The 20,781-nt window shown below is 40.8% G+C and overlaps 1 protein-coding gene across 15 annotated transcripts in view; it reads right to left on the minus strand.

Moving 5' to 3' along the window:
- Nucleotides 1-20,781, minus strand: part of TTLL5 (tubulin tyrosine ligase like 5) — a 315,903-nt gene that overhangs the window by 98,492 nt on the left and 196,630 nt on the right. For all 15 annotated transcript variants that reach the window (XM_006052845.4, XM_025296474.3, XM_006052853.4 and 12 more), the window contains one exon: nucleotides 2,280-2,475. In XM_006052845.4, coding sequence (XP_006052907.4) covers nucleotides 2,280-2,475 — 196 coding nt within the window. The remainder of the gene's footprint in view (nucleotides 1-2,279; nucleotides 2,476-20,781) is intronic.

The following is a 20,781-nucleotide window of genomic DNA, read 5'->3' on the forward strand; positions in this document are numbered from 1 at the left end:
GCAGGAACGGAATTTGAACCTCAACCGCTCCTTGTCTTAACACAGGCATCCAGAACATCTGCCCAGTGTTCCAGAAACTCAAGATGCTTAGGGGACCCTTATCCTCTAAGATAACTTGTGACAGTCTATTTATTTATTGGTCCTTTACCCTAAAATGACTCATAACCACCTATCCTTTAAGGACAAACATTTCCTTCCATGTGTCAGGGTTGCACGGAACAACTCTAACCCTGTGGCATTGGCCTTGAGCCCCTGACCCTTTCTCTTCCTGGGAATAATCTTTTGGTATTACCCAAATCTGTCTCCTGAACTGGAATTCTTAAGACCCTGAATAAAGCTCTAGGGAATTCCCTGGGTGGGTGGGGTGTCCAGTGCTTGAGACTCCCTGATTTCACTACCATCTCTGATCAGGGAACTAAGATCCCCAACAAACCAGGCAGTGCAGCCAAAATGAAAAAAAAAAAAGTTCAAAAACTGGCCTAAATGTCTCTGCTATCCCAAATATTATTTTTATTTATTAATTTTGGCTGTAGTGGGTCCTCGTTGCATCACACAGGCTTCTTTTGTTGCGCTGACTAGGCTCTCTAGTTGTGGTGCACAGGCTTAGTTGCTCCATAGGAGGTAGGATCTTAGTTCCCTGACCAGGGATCAAACCACATCCCCGACAATGGAAAGTGCGTTTTTCACCGCTGGACCACCAGAGAAATCCTCCACAAAGACTGCTTAAATAAAGAAATTTCTACGTGACAGAGGGTAGTGGGATGATGCTGTATTCCAGCTTTACAGATAAGAAGTCAGAATTTTTCTCCAGTAAAAAAAGACTTCACAAATGCCGGCATTTATGATTTCTTACAAAGAATCAACATAATATACGGGCTTTCCTGGTGGCTCAGACAGCAAAGAATCCACTTGCAATGTGGGAGACCTGGGTTCAATTCCTGGGTTGGTAAGATCCCCTGGAGGAGGGCATGGCAACCTGCTCCAGTATTCTTGCCTGGAGAATCCCTATGGACAGTGGAGCCTGGTGGGCTACAGTCCAGCAAAGAGCTGGACGTGACTGAGTGACTAAATATACAGATTATACTACCACAGATAAAGATTTTCAAGTGATGAATGATACTGAAAAAAATAAAAATTCCTATGGACCTGGATGGTAGTTGAAAAGACAATAGAGAACACAATGATAATTGCTTTATTAGAAGGAAAAAAAAAAAACAAAAAACCTTTGGGAATGTTACCTTTGAGTGAATACTAATTTTGCACAAATTAGTGCACACTACATACTACATTTTTATAAGAGCAAATGACAAGAGATTAAGCCAATATATTTCTTCACACAAATATCAGGGAAGCTCACAGAACCAGTATGGATTCATACAAGCAGAACATGAAAAACATGGTGAAGAAAAGTGAAAGTCACTCAGTCGTGTCCGACTCTTGAATTCTTTAGGCCAGAATACCAGGGTGGGTAGCTACTCTCTTATCCAGGGGATCTTCCTGACCCACAGATTGAACCAGGCTCTCCTGCTTTGTAGGAGGATTCTTTATCAGCTGAGCCACAAGGGAAGCCCATGATACCAGGGAAAAACATGGTAACTGATTCTAATGATAATCCCAAATCATCAAGAAAAATTTAAGTCTTCAAGACCTGATATTTTTTGTGTGTGAAGTCATCCTTTCTCTGTGAACTTCCTGTGAGCCACTCTGAGGTGGCTCAGACAGTAAAGCGTCTGTCTGCAATGCAGGAGACCTGGGTTCAATCCCTGGGTCGGGAAGATCCCCTGGAGAAGGAAATGGCAACCCACTCCAGGACTCTTGCCTGGAAAATCCTGTGGATGGAGGAGCCTGGTAGGTTACAGTCCATGGGGTCGCAAAGAGTCAGACACGACTGAGCGACTTCACTTTCACTTTTATAGACCAAAAAAATTATTTTAAAACGCTGGCTTTTAGGTATCTGGGAATTAGAACCTTTGAGAAATCATTGAATAAGATCAGGTAACAGAAAGGGTAAATATTACAAAAGAGATTTTTGTGCTGAAACTCTGAAATGAAAAAAAGGATGTTAAAACTGGTTCAGCATCACCTTTCAATAAAGCCAATGGATGGCTTCAGAACATGACTTGTTTGTAGATTTCCCCATGAACCAACCATTCAAGCCATGGAGGCACTGGTAAACTTTTGAGAGACTATTTCCACACTTCTCATGAAAGAAAAAAAAAAAAAATTTTTTTTAACAGAAGGAAGATACTAGTACATGGAAAAGCCTGATTTTGAATTACCTGGTGCCGAGCTCGACTCTGGTCCAGAAGCTGCCGGGACTGAAGTTTTTGCTGTTCTAGTTGTTGTAGGGCAAAATGGAGCTGGTAGCTGCCTGCAGTGGGGTGGTACTTGTGCTGGGGGGCCACCCCTGTAGCCTTGCTATATGCGTTGTTCTCTACCTCTCCCTCCCAGGCAAAGCCACCTGTCTGGAGGCTCCTGAAGAGAAAAGAAAGCAGATTTTTTAGAACGGTTATATGCACAATGAAGGCAAGGAGAGAAACACCTCTGTTATTTTTCCTTGATAGAACTGAACATAGTCTAGAATTACAAATCTGATTTACCTACTAAACCGCAGCCCCATGAAGACAAAGGTAGGTGGCTCTGCTTTCCATTCTATTCGCAGCACTTGTCCTAAGCCTTGGCATGGACTGTTAAATAATTTAAATAGCCATTTTCACTCCCCTTTAAAATGGCAATCCACTCCAGTACTCTTGCCTGGAAAATTCCATGGACAGAGGAGCCTTGTAGACTACAGTCCGTGGGGTTGCAAAGAGTCGGACACGACTGAACGACTTCCCTTCTAATGGCCAAAAGGACCCCCCCAAGCGGAGCCTTGAGAGCTTCAAATGCAGGAGGGCAAGTTACTTTAAGGCGACAACAGAAGCACAATCATACTAACAGCGACTTCAAAAGCATACGGGTGAATGATACAGGATTCTTGGTTTTCCTTAGCCACCTATCGTGAAGTATCTGCTAATATCTCATATCATGGGACAGCATAACTGGTGTGAGAAGACACATTTTTTTCTTATTCTGAATTCATCTCATTTGGGTTCCGGCCACGTTGACATTTAGCTTGCGCACATTTAAGACATTACTGCTAGCTAAAATAAGCCAGCCAGAAGAGGACAAATATTGCATGATCTGTCATACAACAGTCAAATTCATGCAGACAGAAAGTTGAATAGTGGTTGTCTGGGGCTGGGGAGACAGGGATGGGGAAGATAGTGTATAAGGCGTATTGTGTTTTAGCTTGGGACGATGACAAAGCATTGGAGGTGGATGGCAGTGATAGTTGCACAACGTTGTGAAAGAGTGAAAGTGTGCAAGTGTTAGTCGCTCAGTCACGTCTGACTCTGCTACCCCATGGAGTGTAGCCTGCCAGTCTCCGTTCTCCATGGTATTCTCCAGGCCAGGATACTGGAGTGCGTTGCCATTTCCTTCTCCAGGGGATCTTCTCGACCCAGGGATGGAAACTGGGTCTCCTGCATTGCAGGCGGACTCTTTACCTGAGCCACCAGGCAATTGCAAATGTACTAAATGCCACGGAACTGACACTTAAAAGTAGCAAATTTTATTATATGTATTATTTTGTAAAAGTTTTTTTTTTAAGGTCTCTATTTATTTTTAGAACAATCTTATTTGTAAATCCTTCCATCTCCTTAACACTTTTGGCTATTCAACTCTGAACCTTCTTTAACTACCTAGTATTTTTTTTTCTTTTCCTTTTAGAATTAAAGTGACCAGAAAATTGTACACAGAAGAAACATGAAGAGCCTCATGGTGAACTACCTTATCCCCAAACCTTGGTGAATGGGGCTTAGAGAAATAAAACAGTGCCTAATTCAAGAAACCTATTCATAGTGATTTAAATCATCATGTTGTTCTTTCCTTTGTAAATATCCTTTGGTGTTAATGGTCATTTCAGTGGCAGAGATGCAACAAGACTGGGGTGAGCTGACGCAGACCTTCCTGAGTCCTGACCTACCGGCCGCCTGGTTATTAACAGTCTGGGTCTTGGTGACCCCAAAAGAGCTCTGAGGGGGGGGCGGTGTGGGGAGCAAAGTAGGTCGTCTGCCGAGGCCAGAAGCCCACACTCCTCTCTTGCCAGGGACCTCCTCTCTCTCTGCGTGGTCATTCGGGTCTCTGCTTTGGTTTCCCTACCCCTCTCAAAGACATTCTGGACACCTTGTTAAGGGAAAGTCTGTGTAGTGTACTCTGAAGCCCATGGATGCAAGGGTTTCTACTCACGTGATCTCACCTCTGCTATGTCACATCCCTTGCACACCTACTCCCACAGTTGGGCTCCCACAGTGCAGTTGCACAATTACGCACTTTCGGCTAATCTTCCTGGAGAACAGCACCAGAAAGCTCAGGGCTTACTTATTACTAGCTTTCTTTCTTTCTTTCTTTTTTTTTTTTTTTGACATTTGATCTTCCTGATCCCTCCTGAACTACCTCAAGGTACCAGTTGCTAGACACAATCTTTTCCAAGGGGCTTCTGGAGATGTGGAGAAATGTGGAGATCAATGATAGTGCGTAAATATAAACTCCAGTATATGGATAAAATGTTAATGTTATTCACAAAGCAAAGTGTTGAGTGGGAGTCAAACAGGAGTTCCAGAGTTCAGGAGTGAGGGGCCAGAGGAAACGACTATCTCTCTTCTCGTTAGTGAGGGAAGAGAAAAGCTTACTAACAAAGATACAACAAATAGAGAAGGGAACTGAGGGAGCTCTGAGAGGAAGGGAGGGCAATGGAGCAAGGCATCCAGGTACAATGAAAAGCAGGAGCAAGCCAATCCAATGAACACAGGGGAAGAGACATGATACTGCAGGAACTGCCTGCTGAATAACTCTGCGATCTTTATGCCAATTAAGGCAGGAATTTGAATCTAGAATGAAATTATCACTTATGATAATTGGACCAAAGGTCAGACAATTCATCAATTGTGATTCTGCTTCCATTCCTGGTCTGCTGGTTACAGAAGGTTCTAGCCACAAGAAGCAGTCCAGGGATTGCTCAGGGATTCAATACTAAAGGGTTTATATAATAATACAGATTGTATTTCAGAATTCAGCTTATGGGCTAGCTAAATTGGTTTTATTTTCTAAAAACTGTTTTAGGGTCTTCTCTGGTGGTCCAGTGGCTAAGACTCCGTGCTCCCAGGGTTCAATTCCTGGTCAGGGAGGTAGATCCCACATGCCACAACTAAGAGCTGGCACGCCACAATTAAGATTCTATACGTCACAATGAAGATCGAAGATCCTTCCTGCCGCAACTAAGACCTGGGGCAGCCAGATAAATAAACAGATAAATAAAATATTAAAAAAAATCGGTAACAGCCAGTTATGCCTGCAACCAGCGCTGTTACTATTATAAAAACTGCTTTAATAACAAATATTCCTAGCAGACATTGCCTTTAATGTCTTCTTGTAACCAGAGAGTCTTATTAGGAGATGACCAGGGACAGAGTCTCAGGTGTATGGACATGAAGCAAGGGTCTGTCCATGTATACGGGGCAGGACAGTAGGTAAGAGATCAAATGAGGGCCTTTGGATAAGAGAAGGCTTATCCATCCTACTGCATACACATTGGACAGGCTGCAACAAGATTAATTTTTAAAGTGAAGGCTGTTTTTAATCTCATCAATAACAAAAGCACAGTCTCCAACTCACAAAAAGAAGTTTCTTCAGCAAGCAGAGGTTTTTAGCAAAGAGGAAGGAATTTTTACAGTGCAACAGTAGGTACGTGCATGAGTGCTCAGCGGTGTAAGGCAATGGGTAAGGGCCATGAGGAACCTGCTTGCTTTGAATTCCAGTGGGTGCTACTGAGACCTCGGTGTCTCACAGTCAAAGCACAGGACTTCGGGGTTTGCAATAGGCACATATTGTCATCACTGCCATGGAGGATGCCAGCTACACTGTCACTTGGGTTTGCCCCAAGTGAGATTATATATCTACATAGTCCTTTCCATGGCAGCTACAAGTTTCTCAAATACATTTCCTACTTCCACCAAAATTTTGAGATTCTGTTATTCTCTATAAAGTTCAGTTTTTATGTTATTCTTTGCTCAATACTAAAATATTATATACATTCCCTATAAATAACTTCCTTATACTTTTACGTTATTTATAGAGTAGGATAAACAGAGTTAAAAGAGTTAGCTGTGAGAATGCTCTGTTGAATATTCGATTCGAATTCAGAGATTCAAAGTGAACTATGCTGTATTTTGCCCTGACTACCTATGTAGCTAACAGCCAACAATACCGCAAACTTCTCTAAACCATTCTTTCTTTTACTAGGCTCGTCATTTGGAAGGCTGTCTTTCCTCCTTTCTTTAATACACCGTAGCACTGCAGGACTAAATGTTCTCACCATCACTGCCCTTCCCGCAACATGTCCCACCCCTCCAACTTCTGGTCAACAGGGCTGTATCTTTCCCACTGGTTTAGTATCTGTTCCATCAAATGGATGCTGGTTGTCAGGAACTCGGAGGAAACTGGTAAAATACATAGGTCTTTAGCAAAGCAAAACCTCCTGAGCAGGCTGTTGCCCTCTTCATAAAGATATGCCTTCAGTGTCACGATTTCCCAAGAGTAATATGATGTCTCAAAAGAGTATACAGGGTAGCGATGAAATGGAGGAACTCGACAGTTGTACAGTGTGATTCCGCAGTCCGTTTCCCCAGTTCCTTCCACCCCATCCAAGCAAAACCTGAGCAACCACGTACAAGGATGCCTCTGCCCTCTTGAGGGTGTAGGCAAGCGTGCTTTCATCTGTCCTGATAGTGGGGCTGTGGGATTACTGACATTTAATAGGTAGAGGTGCTAAATGCCCAAAAATACCAGGAAGAGTCAGCCTTGTGCTGGGAAACTATGCCACTGATGCTTCTAATGAGAAACAATGTGAAGACTGAGGGAGGTGCTTTTTGGAAAGAATCTTACTATTTCTTCACAAGAAAGAGTATCTACCCACTCCCATGACACTACACCCACTATAGACAGTGGAATGTCTATCTACGGGATGTACAGATATTCATGGACAGCAGAGGCTCCATTCTCTTTGCCTATAAATTTTTAATCTCAAACAAAGTAGTCATGGCACACAGTAAGTGCTGGAAAGGTGCTGCAAATGCCAAAAATCCTACGAATGAGGGAAGAGCTCCCACAAGCTGTCCAAAGCAGTGCTGGCCAGGGACTTCCCTAGTGGTCCAGAGACTAAGACTCTGCACTCCCAATGCTGGGGGCCCAGGTTCAATCCCTGATCAGGGAAATAGATCCCACATGCTGCAACTAAGAGTTCACATGCTCCAATTAAAGATCCTATGTGTCCCAACTAAGACTGGTGCAGCCAAGTAAGTAAATATATTAAAATGAATAATTAGAAAACAAAGCGGTGCTGGACAGAATAAGGATGCTACATGATCAGCGAGGCATTACAAATAGTGCTGGGGAACCCCCTTGGCCATGGTGGTTATTTTCAAGGGAAAAATTGGTGTGATTCTGCATGGAATGTTGTGTCCCCCATTCTTGATCCCTCCCAGGGCAGCTGGGGTTGGGTCATATTCACAAAGACCAAATAGATAAGAAGAGAACAGACGGGGCACACTACTCCGGCTTTTCTTACATCCAACTTCTCTATGCTTTATTATTCTTAAACTTTCATCTGTAAAATAGGGATATGATAATAGTACCTATCAACATTTCATAGGGTTATCATGCAGACTAAAGAGCCAACACAAGTCAAAGTACAGGCACACAGGAAGAGTTACAAAAATATATCACCACTACAACTACTACCGTTCTATTCTTCTCCCTCCTAAACAGTTCCATTTCCCTGCTGCCCTATAGTTCTTTGAGGTATTATAGTATATAGAAACATAAATTTGATCATTTTCCACCAGAGGATTCTATGTTACAAAGTTAGCACAATCTAGTTATGAGTATTCATTGTGAGGTCAAAAGTGCTCCAAGTTATTAATACTAAAAAGGAAAGCCTTGATGTACAGTGAATCCAAAGGGTTATTATAATTGTATTGCAATTCCTTATGTTGAAGACTGAGACAAGTTATTTGGGGAGGGATGGATCCATCTCTTCTTCAATCCACTAAATAGTGAAGGTGGGAGACTTGCCTGGTGGTCCAGTGGCTAGGACTGCAGGCTCCTGATGCAGCGGGACTGGGTTCAATCCCTCATCAGGGAACTGGATCCCACATGCTGTAAAACTAAAACCCGGTGCAGCCAATAAATAATAAAATACTTTTAAAAAAATAGTGAAGGGGGTACCTATATAATCTACCCTGTCAGGTAGTCAGTTTTTTGCTCAAACCTACTTTCCGATCCTACATCAAAGCCAATCATCTCAGAGGCTAAACGTGTGATCTATAAGCAGCCATCAGTCCACCTTCCTCCACTCTTCACTGGTGATCTCAAACAGAGGACTTTCTGTTTATACTGCCTGTTTCTGTCCTAACATTCTCCCCAGTTTTCTAACATGGTTTCCATCCATGTAAATATAATGGCTTCCTTTTTCTATTTTAGACAGTGGTCAAGGGAGAGCAAGAGTGAACTGGAGAGGCCTCTGGGGCTCCTTAAAACTCATGATCCCAAAGGGGAGTCCTATCCTCCACTTTCAGAAATAATGAAATAGCTCTTTATTTTATTATAGCTCGTGCATTCAGCATCTTGAATATAACCTCTCTTGTAAATAAACGAAAGGTAAAAAAAAAAAACAGAAAACATTTAAGAGTTTCTGATGGACCTCTGCTTCTGAGCAAGTAGAAAGTTACTTATACCTTAATGAAAATAATAAGCTGAATACACTGCTAAATTATACTTATTTCAAAACCAACAGAATGCTGAGGAACAAAATGCTAAATGAATATAACCACAGGAAGTGACAAGCTCTTCGAATGGTCCCTGGGACGAGGAGGAATGGAAAGTGTCAAAGATGGGGCCTAAGATCTCCCCTTTGGGATCTACCAGCTCAACTTCTGACAAGCTTGTAACGCCTAGACATGGCATGTTATTTTAGAAGCCCTAGCCACAGAATGAGTCTGTATCCACCCATCAACTCTTCCATCAACTTCATGGGGACACAGAAGGCTTGGGAGGGGTGGTGCTGTGTGCAAGGACTGATTAAAGTCCCTTTCAGAGAAATGATGGATATTATTCTTTGACCTTGACCAAAACGCAACAAGTAGTACAGTCTAAAAGTTAGTAATGTAAAATCCGAGACCAAATCAATGAGCTTTTCATACTCTGTTGATCTATCTAGCATTTTGAATCGATTTTTTATCCATACAAGATTTTTGTAATATACAGCATTAATCTTTAGAAATACTGGTTCACTGAGTTATGCAGACCTTCCAAATGTAGACATATTTCATTACACAATATTAAAAAACTGTATTTGTTAGTATCCATCACTCAAATCTCACCAAAAAAATCATCTTTAAGTATTAGGAAGGTGTCATATTCATAGTGGTCAATATCAATTTTTCAGAATTCTTTGCACAAAAAGATCTTACTGGTGATTCCATTCTGCCCCCCAAACCAGCCAGAGGTGAAACAAATCTAAAGTTACAACAAAGTCCAGACCCAGCTTAATTATCAAATTGGCTAACCCCTTCTCCCTCTGCCTCCTTTCCATACACTGGAAACCTGAGAAAAAGATGAACATGTTTTTTTGGGGAGTGAGGTGTAAATAGTATTTACTTACACCTATGATTTTACCTAAAATGTCCAGCATACAATTAATCATTATAAAAGGCATGTAGAAGCAAGAAAACATGACCCGTGACAGAAAAAGTCAGTAGAAGGACACAGAGAGGCGGTTGGACTTAGCAAACATGGACTTCAAAATAACCATTATAAATTATTGGGTACCCAAGAGTATTGGGTAAAAGATGGGCAACACCTATAAACAGATGGAGGATTTCAATAGAGAGATGAAATCTATTAAACAAAGAACTGAACAAGAATCTTAGAAATGAAAAAAATATAAAATCAGAGATGAGGAGTGCATTTGGAATGTTTAACAGCAGACTGGACACAGTAGAATATCTAATATGTACAAAATTGAAATCCCAGTAGTTGAGTATAGAGGATGGGACAGAAGAAATATTTAAAGAGATTAGGGCTGAGAATTTCCAAAACTGATGGTAGACATTAACCTACAGACCTAAGGAGTTGAAAAAAACCCCAAGCAGAATACATACAAAGAAGCCCATACCCAGGCAGATCATAGTCAAATTGCTGAAACAAATCTTAAAAGCAGCCAAGGTGGCGAGGTACTTGGTGGTAGTAGTATTTTTACATGCAAGGGAACAACAATGCAAATGATTTGATGATTTATTAAAAAATGACTGCCAGAAATGTTTAGTTATCTTTAAAGTGCTGAAAGGGAAACAAAAATTACAAAGTGCCAACCTAGACTTAAACATTTATAAAACACCCTCAATCATTCAGTCTATTTGATAATTATGGAAAACTAACCCAACAACTTTAGAATGTGTATTCAAGTACATGTGGAACATACACAAGACAGCCTAAACGCTGGGTCATAAAACAAATCTGAATAAAAATGAAAAGATCAAATCACACAGAGTATACTCTAACCAGAATGCTATTAAATTAAGAATCAATTAGCAAAAAGATATCTAGAAAATTCCCAAATATTTGGAAATTAAATAGCATACTTTAAATAACCTCTAGATCAAAGAAGAAATCACAAGAGAAACTAGAAAATGTATCAAACTGAATAGTAATGAAAACACAACCAAACAAAATTTGAACTGCAGGGAAGAGTCCTTAGATAGAAATATATAGCATTAATACTATATGGTCAGGGGCAGTGGCCAAGAGTAGCAACCCCACATCCAAGGAGCAGTGGCTGCGTGGGTGCAGGAGGGCCGAGAGGAGCTACTCCACGTTGAAGGTCAGGAGGGGTGGCAGTGAGGAGATACCCGTCATCCAAGGTAAGGAGCAGCAGTCGTGCTTTGCTGGAGCAGCTGTGAAGAGATACCCCATGTCCAAGGTAAGAGAAACCCAAGTAAGACGGTAGGTGTTGTGAGAGGGCATCAGAGGGCAGACACAATGAAACCATACTCACAGAAAACTAGTCAATCTAATCACACGGACCACAGCCTTGTCTAACTCAATGAAACTAAGCCATGCCATGTGGGCCCACCCAAGACGGGCAGGTCATGGTGGAGAGGTCTGACAGAATGTAGTCCACTGGAGAAGGGAATGGCAAACCACTTCAGTATTCTTGCCTCGAGAACCCCATGAACAGTATGAAAAGGCAAAATGATAAGATACTGAAAGAGGAACTCGCCAGGACGGTAGGTACCCAATATGTTACTGGAGATCAGTGGAGAGATAACTCCAGAAAGAATGAAGGGATGGAGCCAAAGCAAAAACAATACCCAGCTGTGGATGTGACTGGTGATAAAAGCAAGGCCCAATGCTGTAAAGAGCAATATTGCATAGGAACCTGGAATGTCAGGTCCATGAATCAAGGCAAATTGGAAGTGGTCAAACAGGAGATGGCAAGAGTGAATGTTGACATTCTAGGAATCAGCGAACTCAAATGGACTGGAATGGGTGAATTTAACTCAGATGACCATATCTACTACTGTGGGCAGGAATTCCTTAGAAGAAATGGAGTAGCCATCATGGTCAACAAAAGAGTCCGAAATGCAGTACTTGGATGCAATCTCAAAAACGACAGAATGATCTCTGTTCATTTCCAAGGCAAACCATTCAATATCACAGTAATCCAAGTCTATGCCCCAACCAGTAACGCTGAAGAAGCTGAAGTTGAATGGTTCTATGAAGACCTACAAGACCTTTTAGAACTAACACCCAAAAAAGATTTCCTTTTCATTATAGGGGACTGGAATGCAAAAGTAGCAAGTCAAGAAACCCCTGGAGTAACAGGCAAATTTGGCCTCGGAATATGGAAGGAAGTGGGGCAAAGGCTAATAGAGTTTTGCCAAGAGAATGCACTGGTCATAGCAAACACCCTCTTCCAACAACACAAGAGAAGACTCTATACATGGACATCACCAGATGGTCAACACCGAAATCAGATTGATTATATTCTTTGCAGCCAAAGATGGAGAAGCTCTATACAGTCAGCAAAAACAAGACCAGGAGCTGACTGTGGCTCAGATCATGAACTCCTTATTGCCTAATTCAGACTGAAATTGAAGAAAGTAGGGAAAACCACTAGACCATTCAGGTACGACCTAAATCAAATCCCTTATGATTATACAGTGGAAGTGAGAAATAGATTTAAGGGACTAGATCTGATAAACAGAGTGCCTGACGAACTATGGATGGAGGTTCATGACATTGTACAGGAGACAGGGATCAAGACCATCCCCATGGAAAAGAAATGTAAAAAAGCAAAATGGCTGTCTGGGGAGGCCTTACAAATAGCTGTGAAAAGAAGAGAAGTGAAAAGCAAAGGAGAAAAGGAAAGATATAACCATCTGAATGCAGAGTTCCAAAGAATAGCAAGGAGAGATAAGAAAGCCTTCTTCAGCGACCAGTGCAAAGAAATAGAGGGAAACAATAGAATGGGAAAGACTAGAGATCTCTTCAAGAAAATTAGAGATACCAAGGGAACATTTCATGCAAAGATGGGCTCAACAAAGGACAGAAATGGTATGGACCTAATAGAAGCAGAAGATATTAAGGAGAGGTAGCAAGAATACACAGAAGAACTGTACAAGAGATCTTCACGACCAAGATAATCACAATGATGTGATCACTGACCTAGAGCCAGACATCCTGGAATGTGAAGTCAAGTGGGCCTTAGAAAGCATCACTACGAACAAAGCTAGTGGAGGTGATGGAATTCCAGTGGAGTGATTTCAAATCCTGAAAGATGATGCTGTGAAAGTGCTGCACTCAATATGCCAGCAAATTTGGAACACTCAGCAGTGGCCACAGGGCTTGAAAAGGTCAGTTTTCATTCCAATCCCAAGGAAAGGCAATGCCAAAGAATGCTCAAATTACCACACAATTGCACTCATCTCACATGCTAGTAAAGTAATGCTCAAAATTCTCCATGCCAGGCTTCAGCAGTACGTGAACTGTGAACTTCCAGATGTTCAAGCTGGTTTTAGAAAAGGCAGAGGAACTGGAGATCAAATTGTCAACATCTGCTGGATCATGGAAAAAGCAAGAGAGTTCCAGAAAAACATCTATTTCTCCTTTATTGACTATGCCAAAGCCTTTGACTGTGTGGATCACAAGAAACTGTGGACAATTCTGAAAGAGATGGGAATACCAAACCACCTGACCTGCCTCTTGAGAAATTTGTATGCAGGTCAGGAAGCAACAGTTAGAACTGGACATGGAACAACAGACTGGTTCCAAATAGGAAAAGGAGTACGTCAAGGCTGTATATTGTCACCCTGCTTATTTAACTTCTATGCAGAGTACATCATGAGAAACGCTGGGCTGGAAGAAGCACAAGCTGGAATCAAGATTGCCGGGAGAAATATCAATAGCCTCAGATATGCAGATGACACCACCCTTATGGCAGAAAGTGAAAAGGAACTAAAAAGCCTCTTGATCAAAGTGAAAGAGGAGAGTGAAAAGTTGGCTTAAAAGCTCAACATTCAGAAAACAAAGATCATGGCATCTGGTCCCATCACTTCATGGGAAATAGATGGGAAACAGTGGAAACAGGGTCAGACTTTATTTTTTTGGGCTCCAAAATCATTGCAGATGGTGATTGCAGCCATGAAATTAAAAGACGCTTACTCCTTGGAAGGAAAGTTATGACCAACCTAGATAGCATATTCAAAAGCAGAGACATTACTTTGCCCACAAAGGTCCGTCTGGTCAAGGCTATGGTTTTTCCCGTGGTCGTGTATGGATGTGAGAGTTGGACTGTGAAGAAAGCCAAGTGCCAAAGAATTGATGGTTTTGAACTGTGGTGTTGGAGAAGACTCTTGAGAGTCCCTTGGACTGCAAGGAGATCCAACCAGTCCATCCTAAAGGAGATCAGTCCTGGGTGTTCCTTGGAAGGAATGATACTTAAGCTGAAACTCCAGTACTTTGGCCACCTCATGCCAAGAGTTGACTCATCGGAGAAGACTCTGATCCTGGGTGGGATTGGGGTCAGGAGGAGAAGGGGATGACAGAGGATGAGATGGCTGGATGGCATCACTGACTCGACGGATGTGAGTGTGAGTGAACTCCGGGAGTTGGTGATGGACAGGGAGGCTTGGCGTGCTGCGATTCATGGGGTCACAAGGAGTCGGACACGACTGAGCGACTGAACTGAACTGAATACTATACTGATTTTACACATTGATGTGTAATGCAAAATCAATGTCCTAAGCTGCCACTTTAAGAAGCTAGAAAAATAAAGCAAGTTAAACACAAAGTAAAAGAATAAAAAATAAAATAATAAGAGCAGAAGCTAATAAAGTAATTAAACAAGGAAGCCATTAGACTGAGGTGGCATTAATGCCTTGGCAGTCAACATAAGCAAACCAAAACCCACACTGGAGTCAATGCACTGACATTTGAGAAAATGCATTTAAGAACAACCAATCACAAACAGCCAAGTAGTCTTTTTCAAGTAAGGCAACCACTTAAGCTATAGCCAAATAATTTGCTTACTCTGCTTAAGAGTCTGCTCTGTTAAAAAAAAAAAAAGCTTTCCCTTAGTCTCTGCCAGTGGAGCACTCCAAACCATTTTCAGTTTGAGTGAAAGTATGTTAGTAGCTCAGTCGTGTCTGACTCTTCGCGACCCCAAGGACTGTAGCCCGCCAGGCTCCTCTGTCCATGAGGTTCTCCAGGCAAGAGTACTGGAGAGGGCTGCCATGCCTTTCTCCAGGGATCTTCCCAAGCCAGAGATCAAACTGAGGTCTCCTGAATTCTAAGCAGATTCTTCACCATCTGAGCCACCAGGGAAGTCCACTTAGTTTGGTGCTACCCAATTAAATTCAACGTTTGTTCAAATGAACTCTTTGAAAATTTATTAATAATGTACTTTAGTTAACCTTTTAATACAATGAAATAGAAAATGGGCAAATAGGAAATACCAACAAAATCAAAAGTTGCCTATATGAAAAGAATTGAAAATTGATATTCAAGCAAACTAATCATAAGGGGAAAATACGTATATTATTAATATCAGGAATGAAGAAGGGGAACATCATAGAGAGAATACAGATATCAAAAGTATAAGGCGATATTATGAACAACTCTGTCAAATACTCAACAACTTAAGATAAACTGAAAAAATCCTTGGAAAGAAATCCTTTTTGAAAGGGACATGATGAGAGAAAATCTAAATATATAAATTTGACTTGTAGTCAAAAACCTTCTTACCAAAGAAAGCTTCAAGTCCAGATGGTTTCAATGAATTCTATCAAACATTTAAAGAAGAAATAATTTCAGTCTTTCACAAAATCTGTCAGTGAAGACAAGGGAAAACTTTCCAACACATTTTATGATGTGAACCTCTCTGAAATTAAAAAAAAAACTTGACAAAAACATGAAAAGAAAATTACAGACCTATATGCCTGAACACACAAAGTTTTAATAAAACATTAGCAATTATAATCAATCTATCTGTCTCATATATAGGATATATATTATGATCAAGTGGTATTTATCACAAGCGTGATTTAAGGTTAAAAAAATCAATCACATAATTTATCACATTAAGAAAATAAAGAAGAAAAATCATATGATAAGATGTCAAAATGCACTGGACAAAATTTATTCATGTCTATTCATGACAGAAACTCTCAATAAACTAGGAACAGAAAGAAAGTTGCTCAATCTAATAAAGGATGTTTATGAAAAACCTATGGTGAACATGAGACTTATTGGTGAAGCACTGAGCATTTTTTCTCCAAGATCAGGAATAAAGAAAAACGTTTGTTCTCAAAATTAGTAATATAAGACCCAGTCAGTGTCATAAGAAAAAATAAAAATGCCATTATTTATAGACATATTTCCTTACACTGAAAACTCTACAACTTTTAATAAAAACACTGCACCGGAAGAACTAGTAAATGGAGCAAAGCAGCAGAAATTAAGGTCCATTCAGCTCAGTTCAGTTCAGTTCAGTTGCTCAGTCATGTCCAACTCTTTGTGACCCCATGAACCGCAGCACGCCAGGCCTCCCTGTCCATCATTAACTCCCAAAGTCCACCCAAACCCATGTCCATTGAGTCAGTGATGCCATCCAGCCATCTCATCCTCTGTCGTCCCCTTCTCCTCCTGCCCTCAATCCCTCCCAGCATCAGGGTCTTTTCCACTGAGTCAGCTCTTTGCATCAGGTGGCCAAAGTATTGGAGTTTCAGCTTCAACATCAGTCCTTCAAATGAACACCCAGGATTGATCTCCTTTAGGATGGACTGGTTGGATCTCCTTGCAGTCCAGGGGACTCTCAAGAGTCTTCTCCAACACCACAGCTCAAAAGCATCAATTCTTCAGCACTCAGCTTTCTTTATAGTCCAACTATATATATATATATATAGTCCATTAACAAAATACAATCATATTTTTATATGCTAGTCATACACAATTAAAATTTCAATGTAATTATTAATTGAAAATGAAACTTTAAAAGCAATATAATTTAAAAATTCATAAAAATATACCAAATATCTCCAAATAAAGATACTGGAAAATATATAAGGTATATATATTGATTTTATGAACATTAATGAGAAATCTGACACAAAACCTAAGTAAATATAAAGATATCCCGTATTCTTGACTGATTGGAAGATTCAACACTGCTAATATGTTTATTCTGGATTACAGACATTGGTTTTTCTCAGTTCACAATTTCCATCTAGAAATTTGTCTTGAAATTTTCTTTTATTCATTAAAGCCTACTTTTCTTTATACCCTTGCTCATAGTTATAATGGCCACTTTAAAATCTTTGTCTGTTAATTCTGTCATCGGAGGCGTCTAAGGATTGGGGTTGCAAAGTTGGACACAACTGAGCATGCACGCACACAAAGAAAAAAGGGAATCACTTAAGACCAGGATTGATTCACGAAAAAATAAGTCATGCTAGACTAACCTCAACATTCAAGAAACTAAGATCATGGCATCTGGTCCCATTACTACAAGGTGAAGAGATGGGGAAACAGTGCAAACAGTGACAGACTATTTTCTTGGGCTCCCAAATCACTGTAGATGGTGACTGCAGTCATGAAATCAAAAGACGCTTGCTCCTTGGAAGAAAAACTGTGACCAATCTAGACAGCATATTAAAAAGCAGAGACATTACTTTGCCGACAAAGGTCTGTGTAGTCAAAGCTATGGTTTTTCCAGTAGTCATGTATGGATGTGAGAGTTGGACTATAAAGAAAGCTGAGCATTGAATAATTTATGCTTTTGAACTGTGGTGTTGGAGAAGACTCATGAGAGTCCCTTGGACTGCAGGAGATCAAACCAGTCTATCCTGAAGAAAATCAATCCTGAATATTCATTGGAAGGACTGATTCTGAAGCTGAAAGTTCCAATACTTTGGCCACCTGATATGAAGAGTTGACTCAGAAAAGACTCTGATGTTAGCAAAGATTGAAGGCAGCAGGAGAAGAGGACAGCAGAGGATGAGATGTTGGATGGCATCACTGACTCAAAGCACGTGAGTTTAAGAAAGCTCTTGAAGATGGTGAAGGACAGAGAAGCCTGGCATGCTGCAGTCCAGGGGGTCGCAAAGAGCGGGACACATCTGAGCGACTAACACTTTCTTCTCACTTTCCAGGGAAGATGAGGAAGTGAAGGGAAGTCTGGAATGGCAGAACTATGGAATAGGTGGTGCTTCCAGAGAGGTTCAAAGCATTGGAGGAACAGCCCTGACAGGGACTCAAGGGGAGCTGGCCAACACGACACTGACAGTGAGAACAGGTACTTTAGCCCCTGAAGGATCAAATAAACGGGCAAGAGGTTCTGAAGAAGTGAGAGATACATAAGCAGAGTGACAGTAATGATGGTAAATGGCTGAAAGGCAGAAAAAGTCACGGGCTCTGGAAGCTTACACCGGAAGATATATTATGAAATTAGAAGTTATACATAGTCAAGAGGTCAGTGATAATTAAGTTTAACACTAAAATGGCAGTGTAGTCTCCAAGAAAAAGTCTACTTACAAAAGGCTTCCATTGAATGACTGAGAGCTACTTTCATTAGTGAAAGAATAAAAGTCGAATTGCATGTAGATATCAATTTAATAAATAATACAGAAACTGCCTAGTAAGTCTTAAGGCTTGTTGTTAGTAACTGCTGACTAGGAACAGTAACAGCTGGCCACATGAAATTTGCGCCTCAAATTACTTAAGTGGAATGAATTCGAGATTTTATATTCACGGCGACAGGTGCCTTACTTAGAGAATTTTTGTTTTGGAAAATTATTTTAAAAGATCTCTAAAAATGCAAGTGCTGAAGGCTAAAAATTTATTTTTTTACCTTTGAATTTGCTCCCTGAGATAAGACTAAACACTTTTTTTTCCTGTTTTGAATCTATAGAGTTATATTGAGATGGTTCTTTTGCAGAAAGAGCTGTAGTACAATAAAGGCAGTATGAGAGGTACAAAAAAGCTCAGAGACTGTCTGGAAGAACTATGTGAACTTTTGATGACCTATATGCTAGGTCAAAAAGCACAGAACTATATGAAATTATAAATGCAGGCTGATCTTCCTGCTTGAGAACAGGATGAAAAGCTTAAAAACCTTTAAATATTTTGTTTATTTGAGAGGATGAAAGGCTCTTGGGAAAGGATTAAAGAAATAATCCAAGAAAGAAGGCAAGAAGAAATAAAAGGCTTTGGATGCTGGAAAGGAATCAAAAACCAATGCAAGAGCTGGGTGGGTGAGAGAATTCCAGAGGGAGAGCAGAGTCCCTGTGCCCCTGGATCCGCCCCACAGGTTCCCAAGTGGACGACCCTCAGGACAGGCGCAGCACAGCTTGGTGAGGAAGAGTTGGGCTCCTGAACAAGACTGCTACGTTCAAATCCTGGCGTTACCACTTAAAGCAACATGCTCAACACCTCTCCGTGCCTTGGTTTCCTGGGCTATGAAATGGGAGTAAAACTCAATCTCACCTCTCACAGGGCTGGTTCAAGAATTAAATGTAATAATCTGTCTAAAAGCATTGCACAAATGTCTGGCACACACAATAAATGCTCAATAAATGTGAGCTGCTGTTATTAACATTCTTTCTGTGGAAAAATCAACCCAAACCTTTGCAAAAATAAGCAATCGGGATGCTAAGGTGTGAGCGATTCTATTACTTCTCAGAAGGAAAAGGAGCAAAGAAGTATTTGTAATTTCCTGACTGAGTACTGTGTCCATGTGGCTTAACCTGGGTGATAAACGGGGGAGTCAACCTAGTGGATCTGAAAAAAAAAAAAAAAAGGACTTGGGAGTCCTCAGTGCATGCGAGCTGGGTCTCCCCAGCTACAGACAGCCGCTGCATGGCAGTCCCCACCTGAGGTCGCTTCCTCATGATGGAGACCTTGCTGCTCCAAACCAAGCCAGTGGGAGAATGCTCTGACCACAGGCAGGGTGCCGCCCCTGCGGGGAAGTGGGTGTTTACTAATAATGCTGTTACGGGAGGACAGCTGTTCAGGCACTGACGGATGATGGAGATTATCACCACTCTCCTTCCCCTTCCCCACTTCTGTTAATAAAAGCCTAAGCTATCAGCACTAGCTATATATAGTGCCTTTTGCAAAAGCATTTTTTTTTTTTAAGGACCAAAAGCAATATACTCACAAATGTCATAAACCTGAAAAACACAAAAAGAAAAGCAAAAAACAAAAGTCACCTATCTGCACTCCAACAACCAAAGACGGCTACTTTAAACATTTTGTCAACATTCTGATATACACAATTCCTTTGTATTTCCCCACACAGAGTGATTCGGTAGTATCTGCTTCATAATCTGCTCTTTCAATCTGGCAATAGGTTGTGAAAAACATCGCACATGATAGTTCTGGTTTTGGCAATTCTTATTCAATGGTTAACTTCTATTACACTTAAAGTCAATTTAGACCCTTAAGCCTTCTTCACTTGAATTTCTGAAACCATGTGTACAGCTTTATGTTTTTTCTTGTTAAATTCCATGAATTAAACTCATCATTCTAACCTGTTTAAATCATTGTGAATTCTGATCTTCATCCAAAATATTCAGTATCCCACTGTACTTAATGTCATCTGAAAGTAAGTTTAGTATGTCTTCTAGATATATAAGTGCCTAGTAGGCACCTAAATAAATATATATGGACAAATTAATTCATTGATTAATAATGGTGACCTAGTGAGCCAATCACAGAGATTTGTTGTCCTCAGAGACTTGGTTCTCGAACTAATCTGTTGTTTGGTATAGCTGCTTATTTACCAGGGATTCCTAATGATAGTATTAACATGTTCACATTTCTCTTTTGTGCTCACAAGATTTCATTATGCCTTGTTGAAACCCAGTTACGGTAATTCTTTTTTTTTTTTGCCTCCCAATCTTCTCTTTCTAAAGTAATTCCATCATGAAGGAAAATAAGGTTAGTCTAGCATGACTAATTTTTTCATGAATCAGTGCTAGACTTCAGTGATCCCCTTTCCTTCTTTTCATGCGTGTGTGCTCAGCTTGTCAGACTCTCTGCAGCCCCTTGGACTGTAGCCTGCCATGCTCCTCTGTCCATGGAATTTTCCAGGCAAGAATACTGGAGTGGGCTGTCACTTCCTCC

The sequence above is a fragment of the Bubalus bubalis genome, chromosome 11 (assembly GCF_019923935.1).
Source record: "Bubalus bubalis isolate 160015118507 breed Murrah chromosome 11, NDDB_SH_1, whole genome shotgun sequence".
Classification (NCBI taxonomy): domain Eukaryota; kingdom Metazoa; phylum Chordata; class Mammalia; order Artiodactyla; family Bovidae; genus Bubalus; species Bubalus bubalis.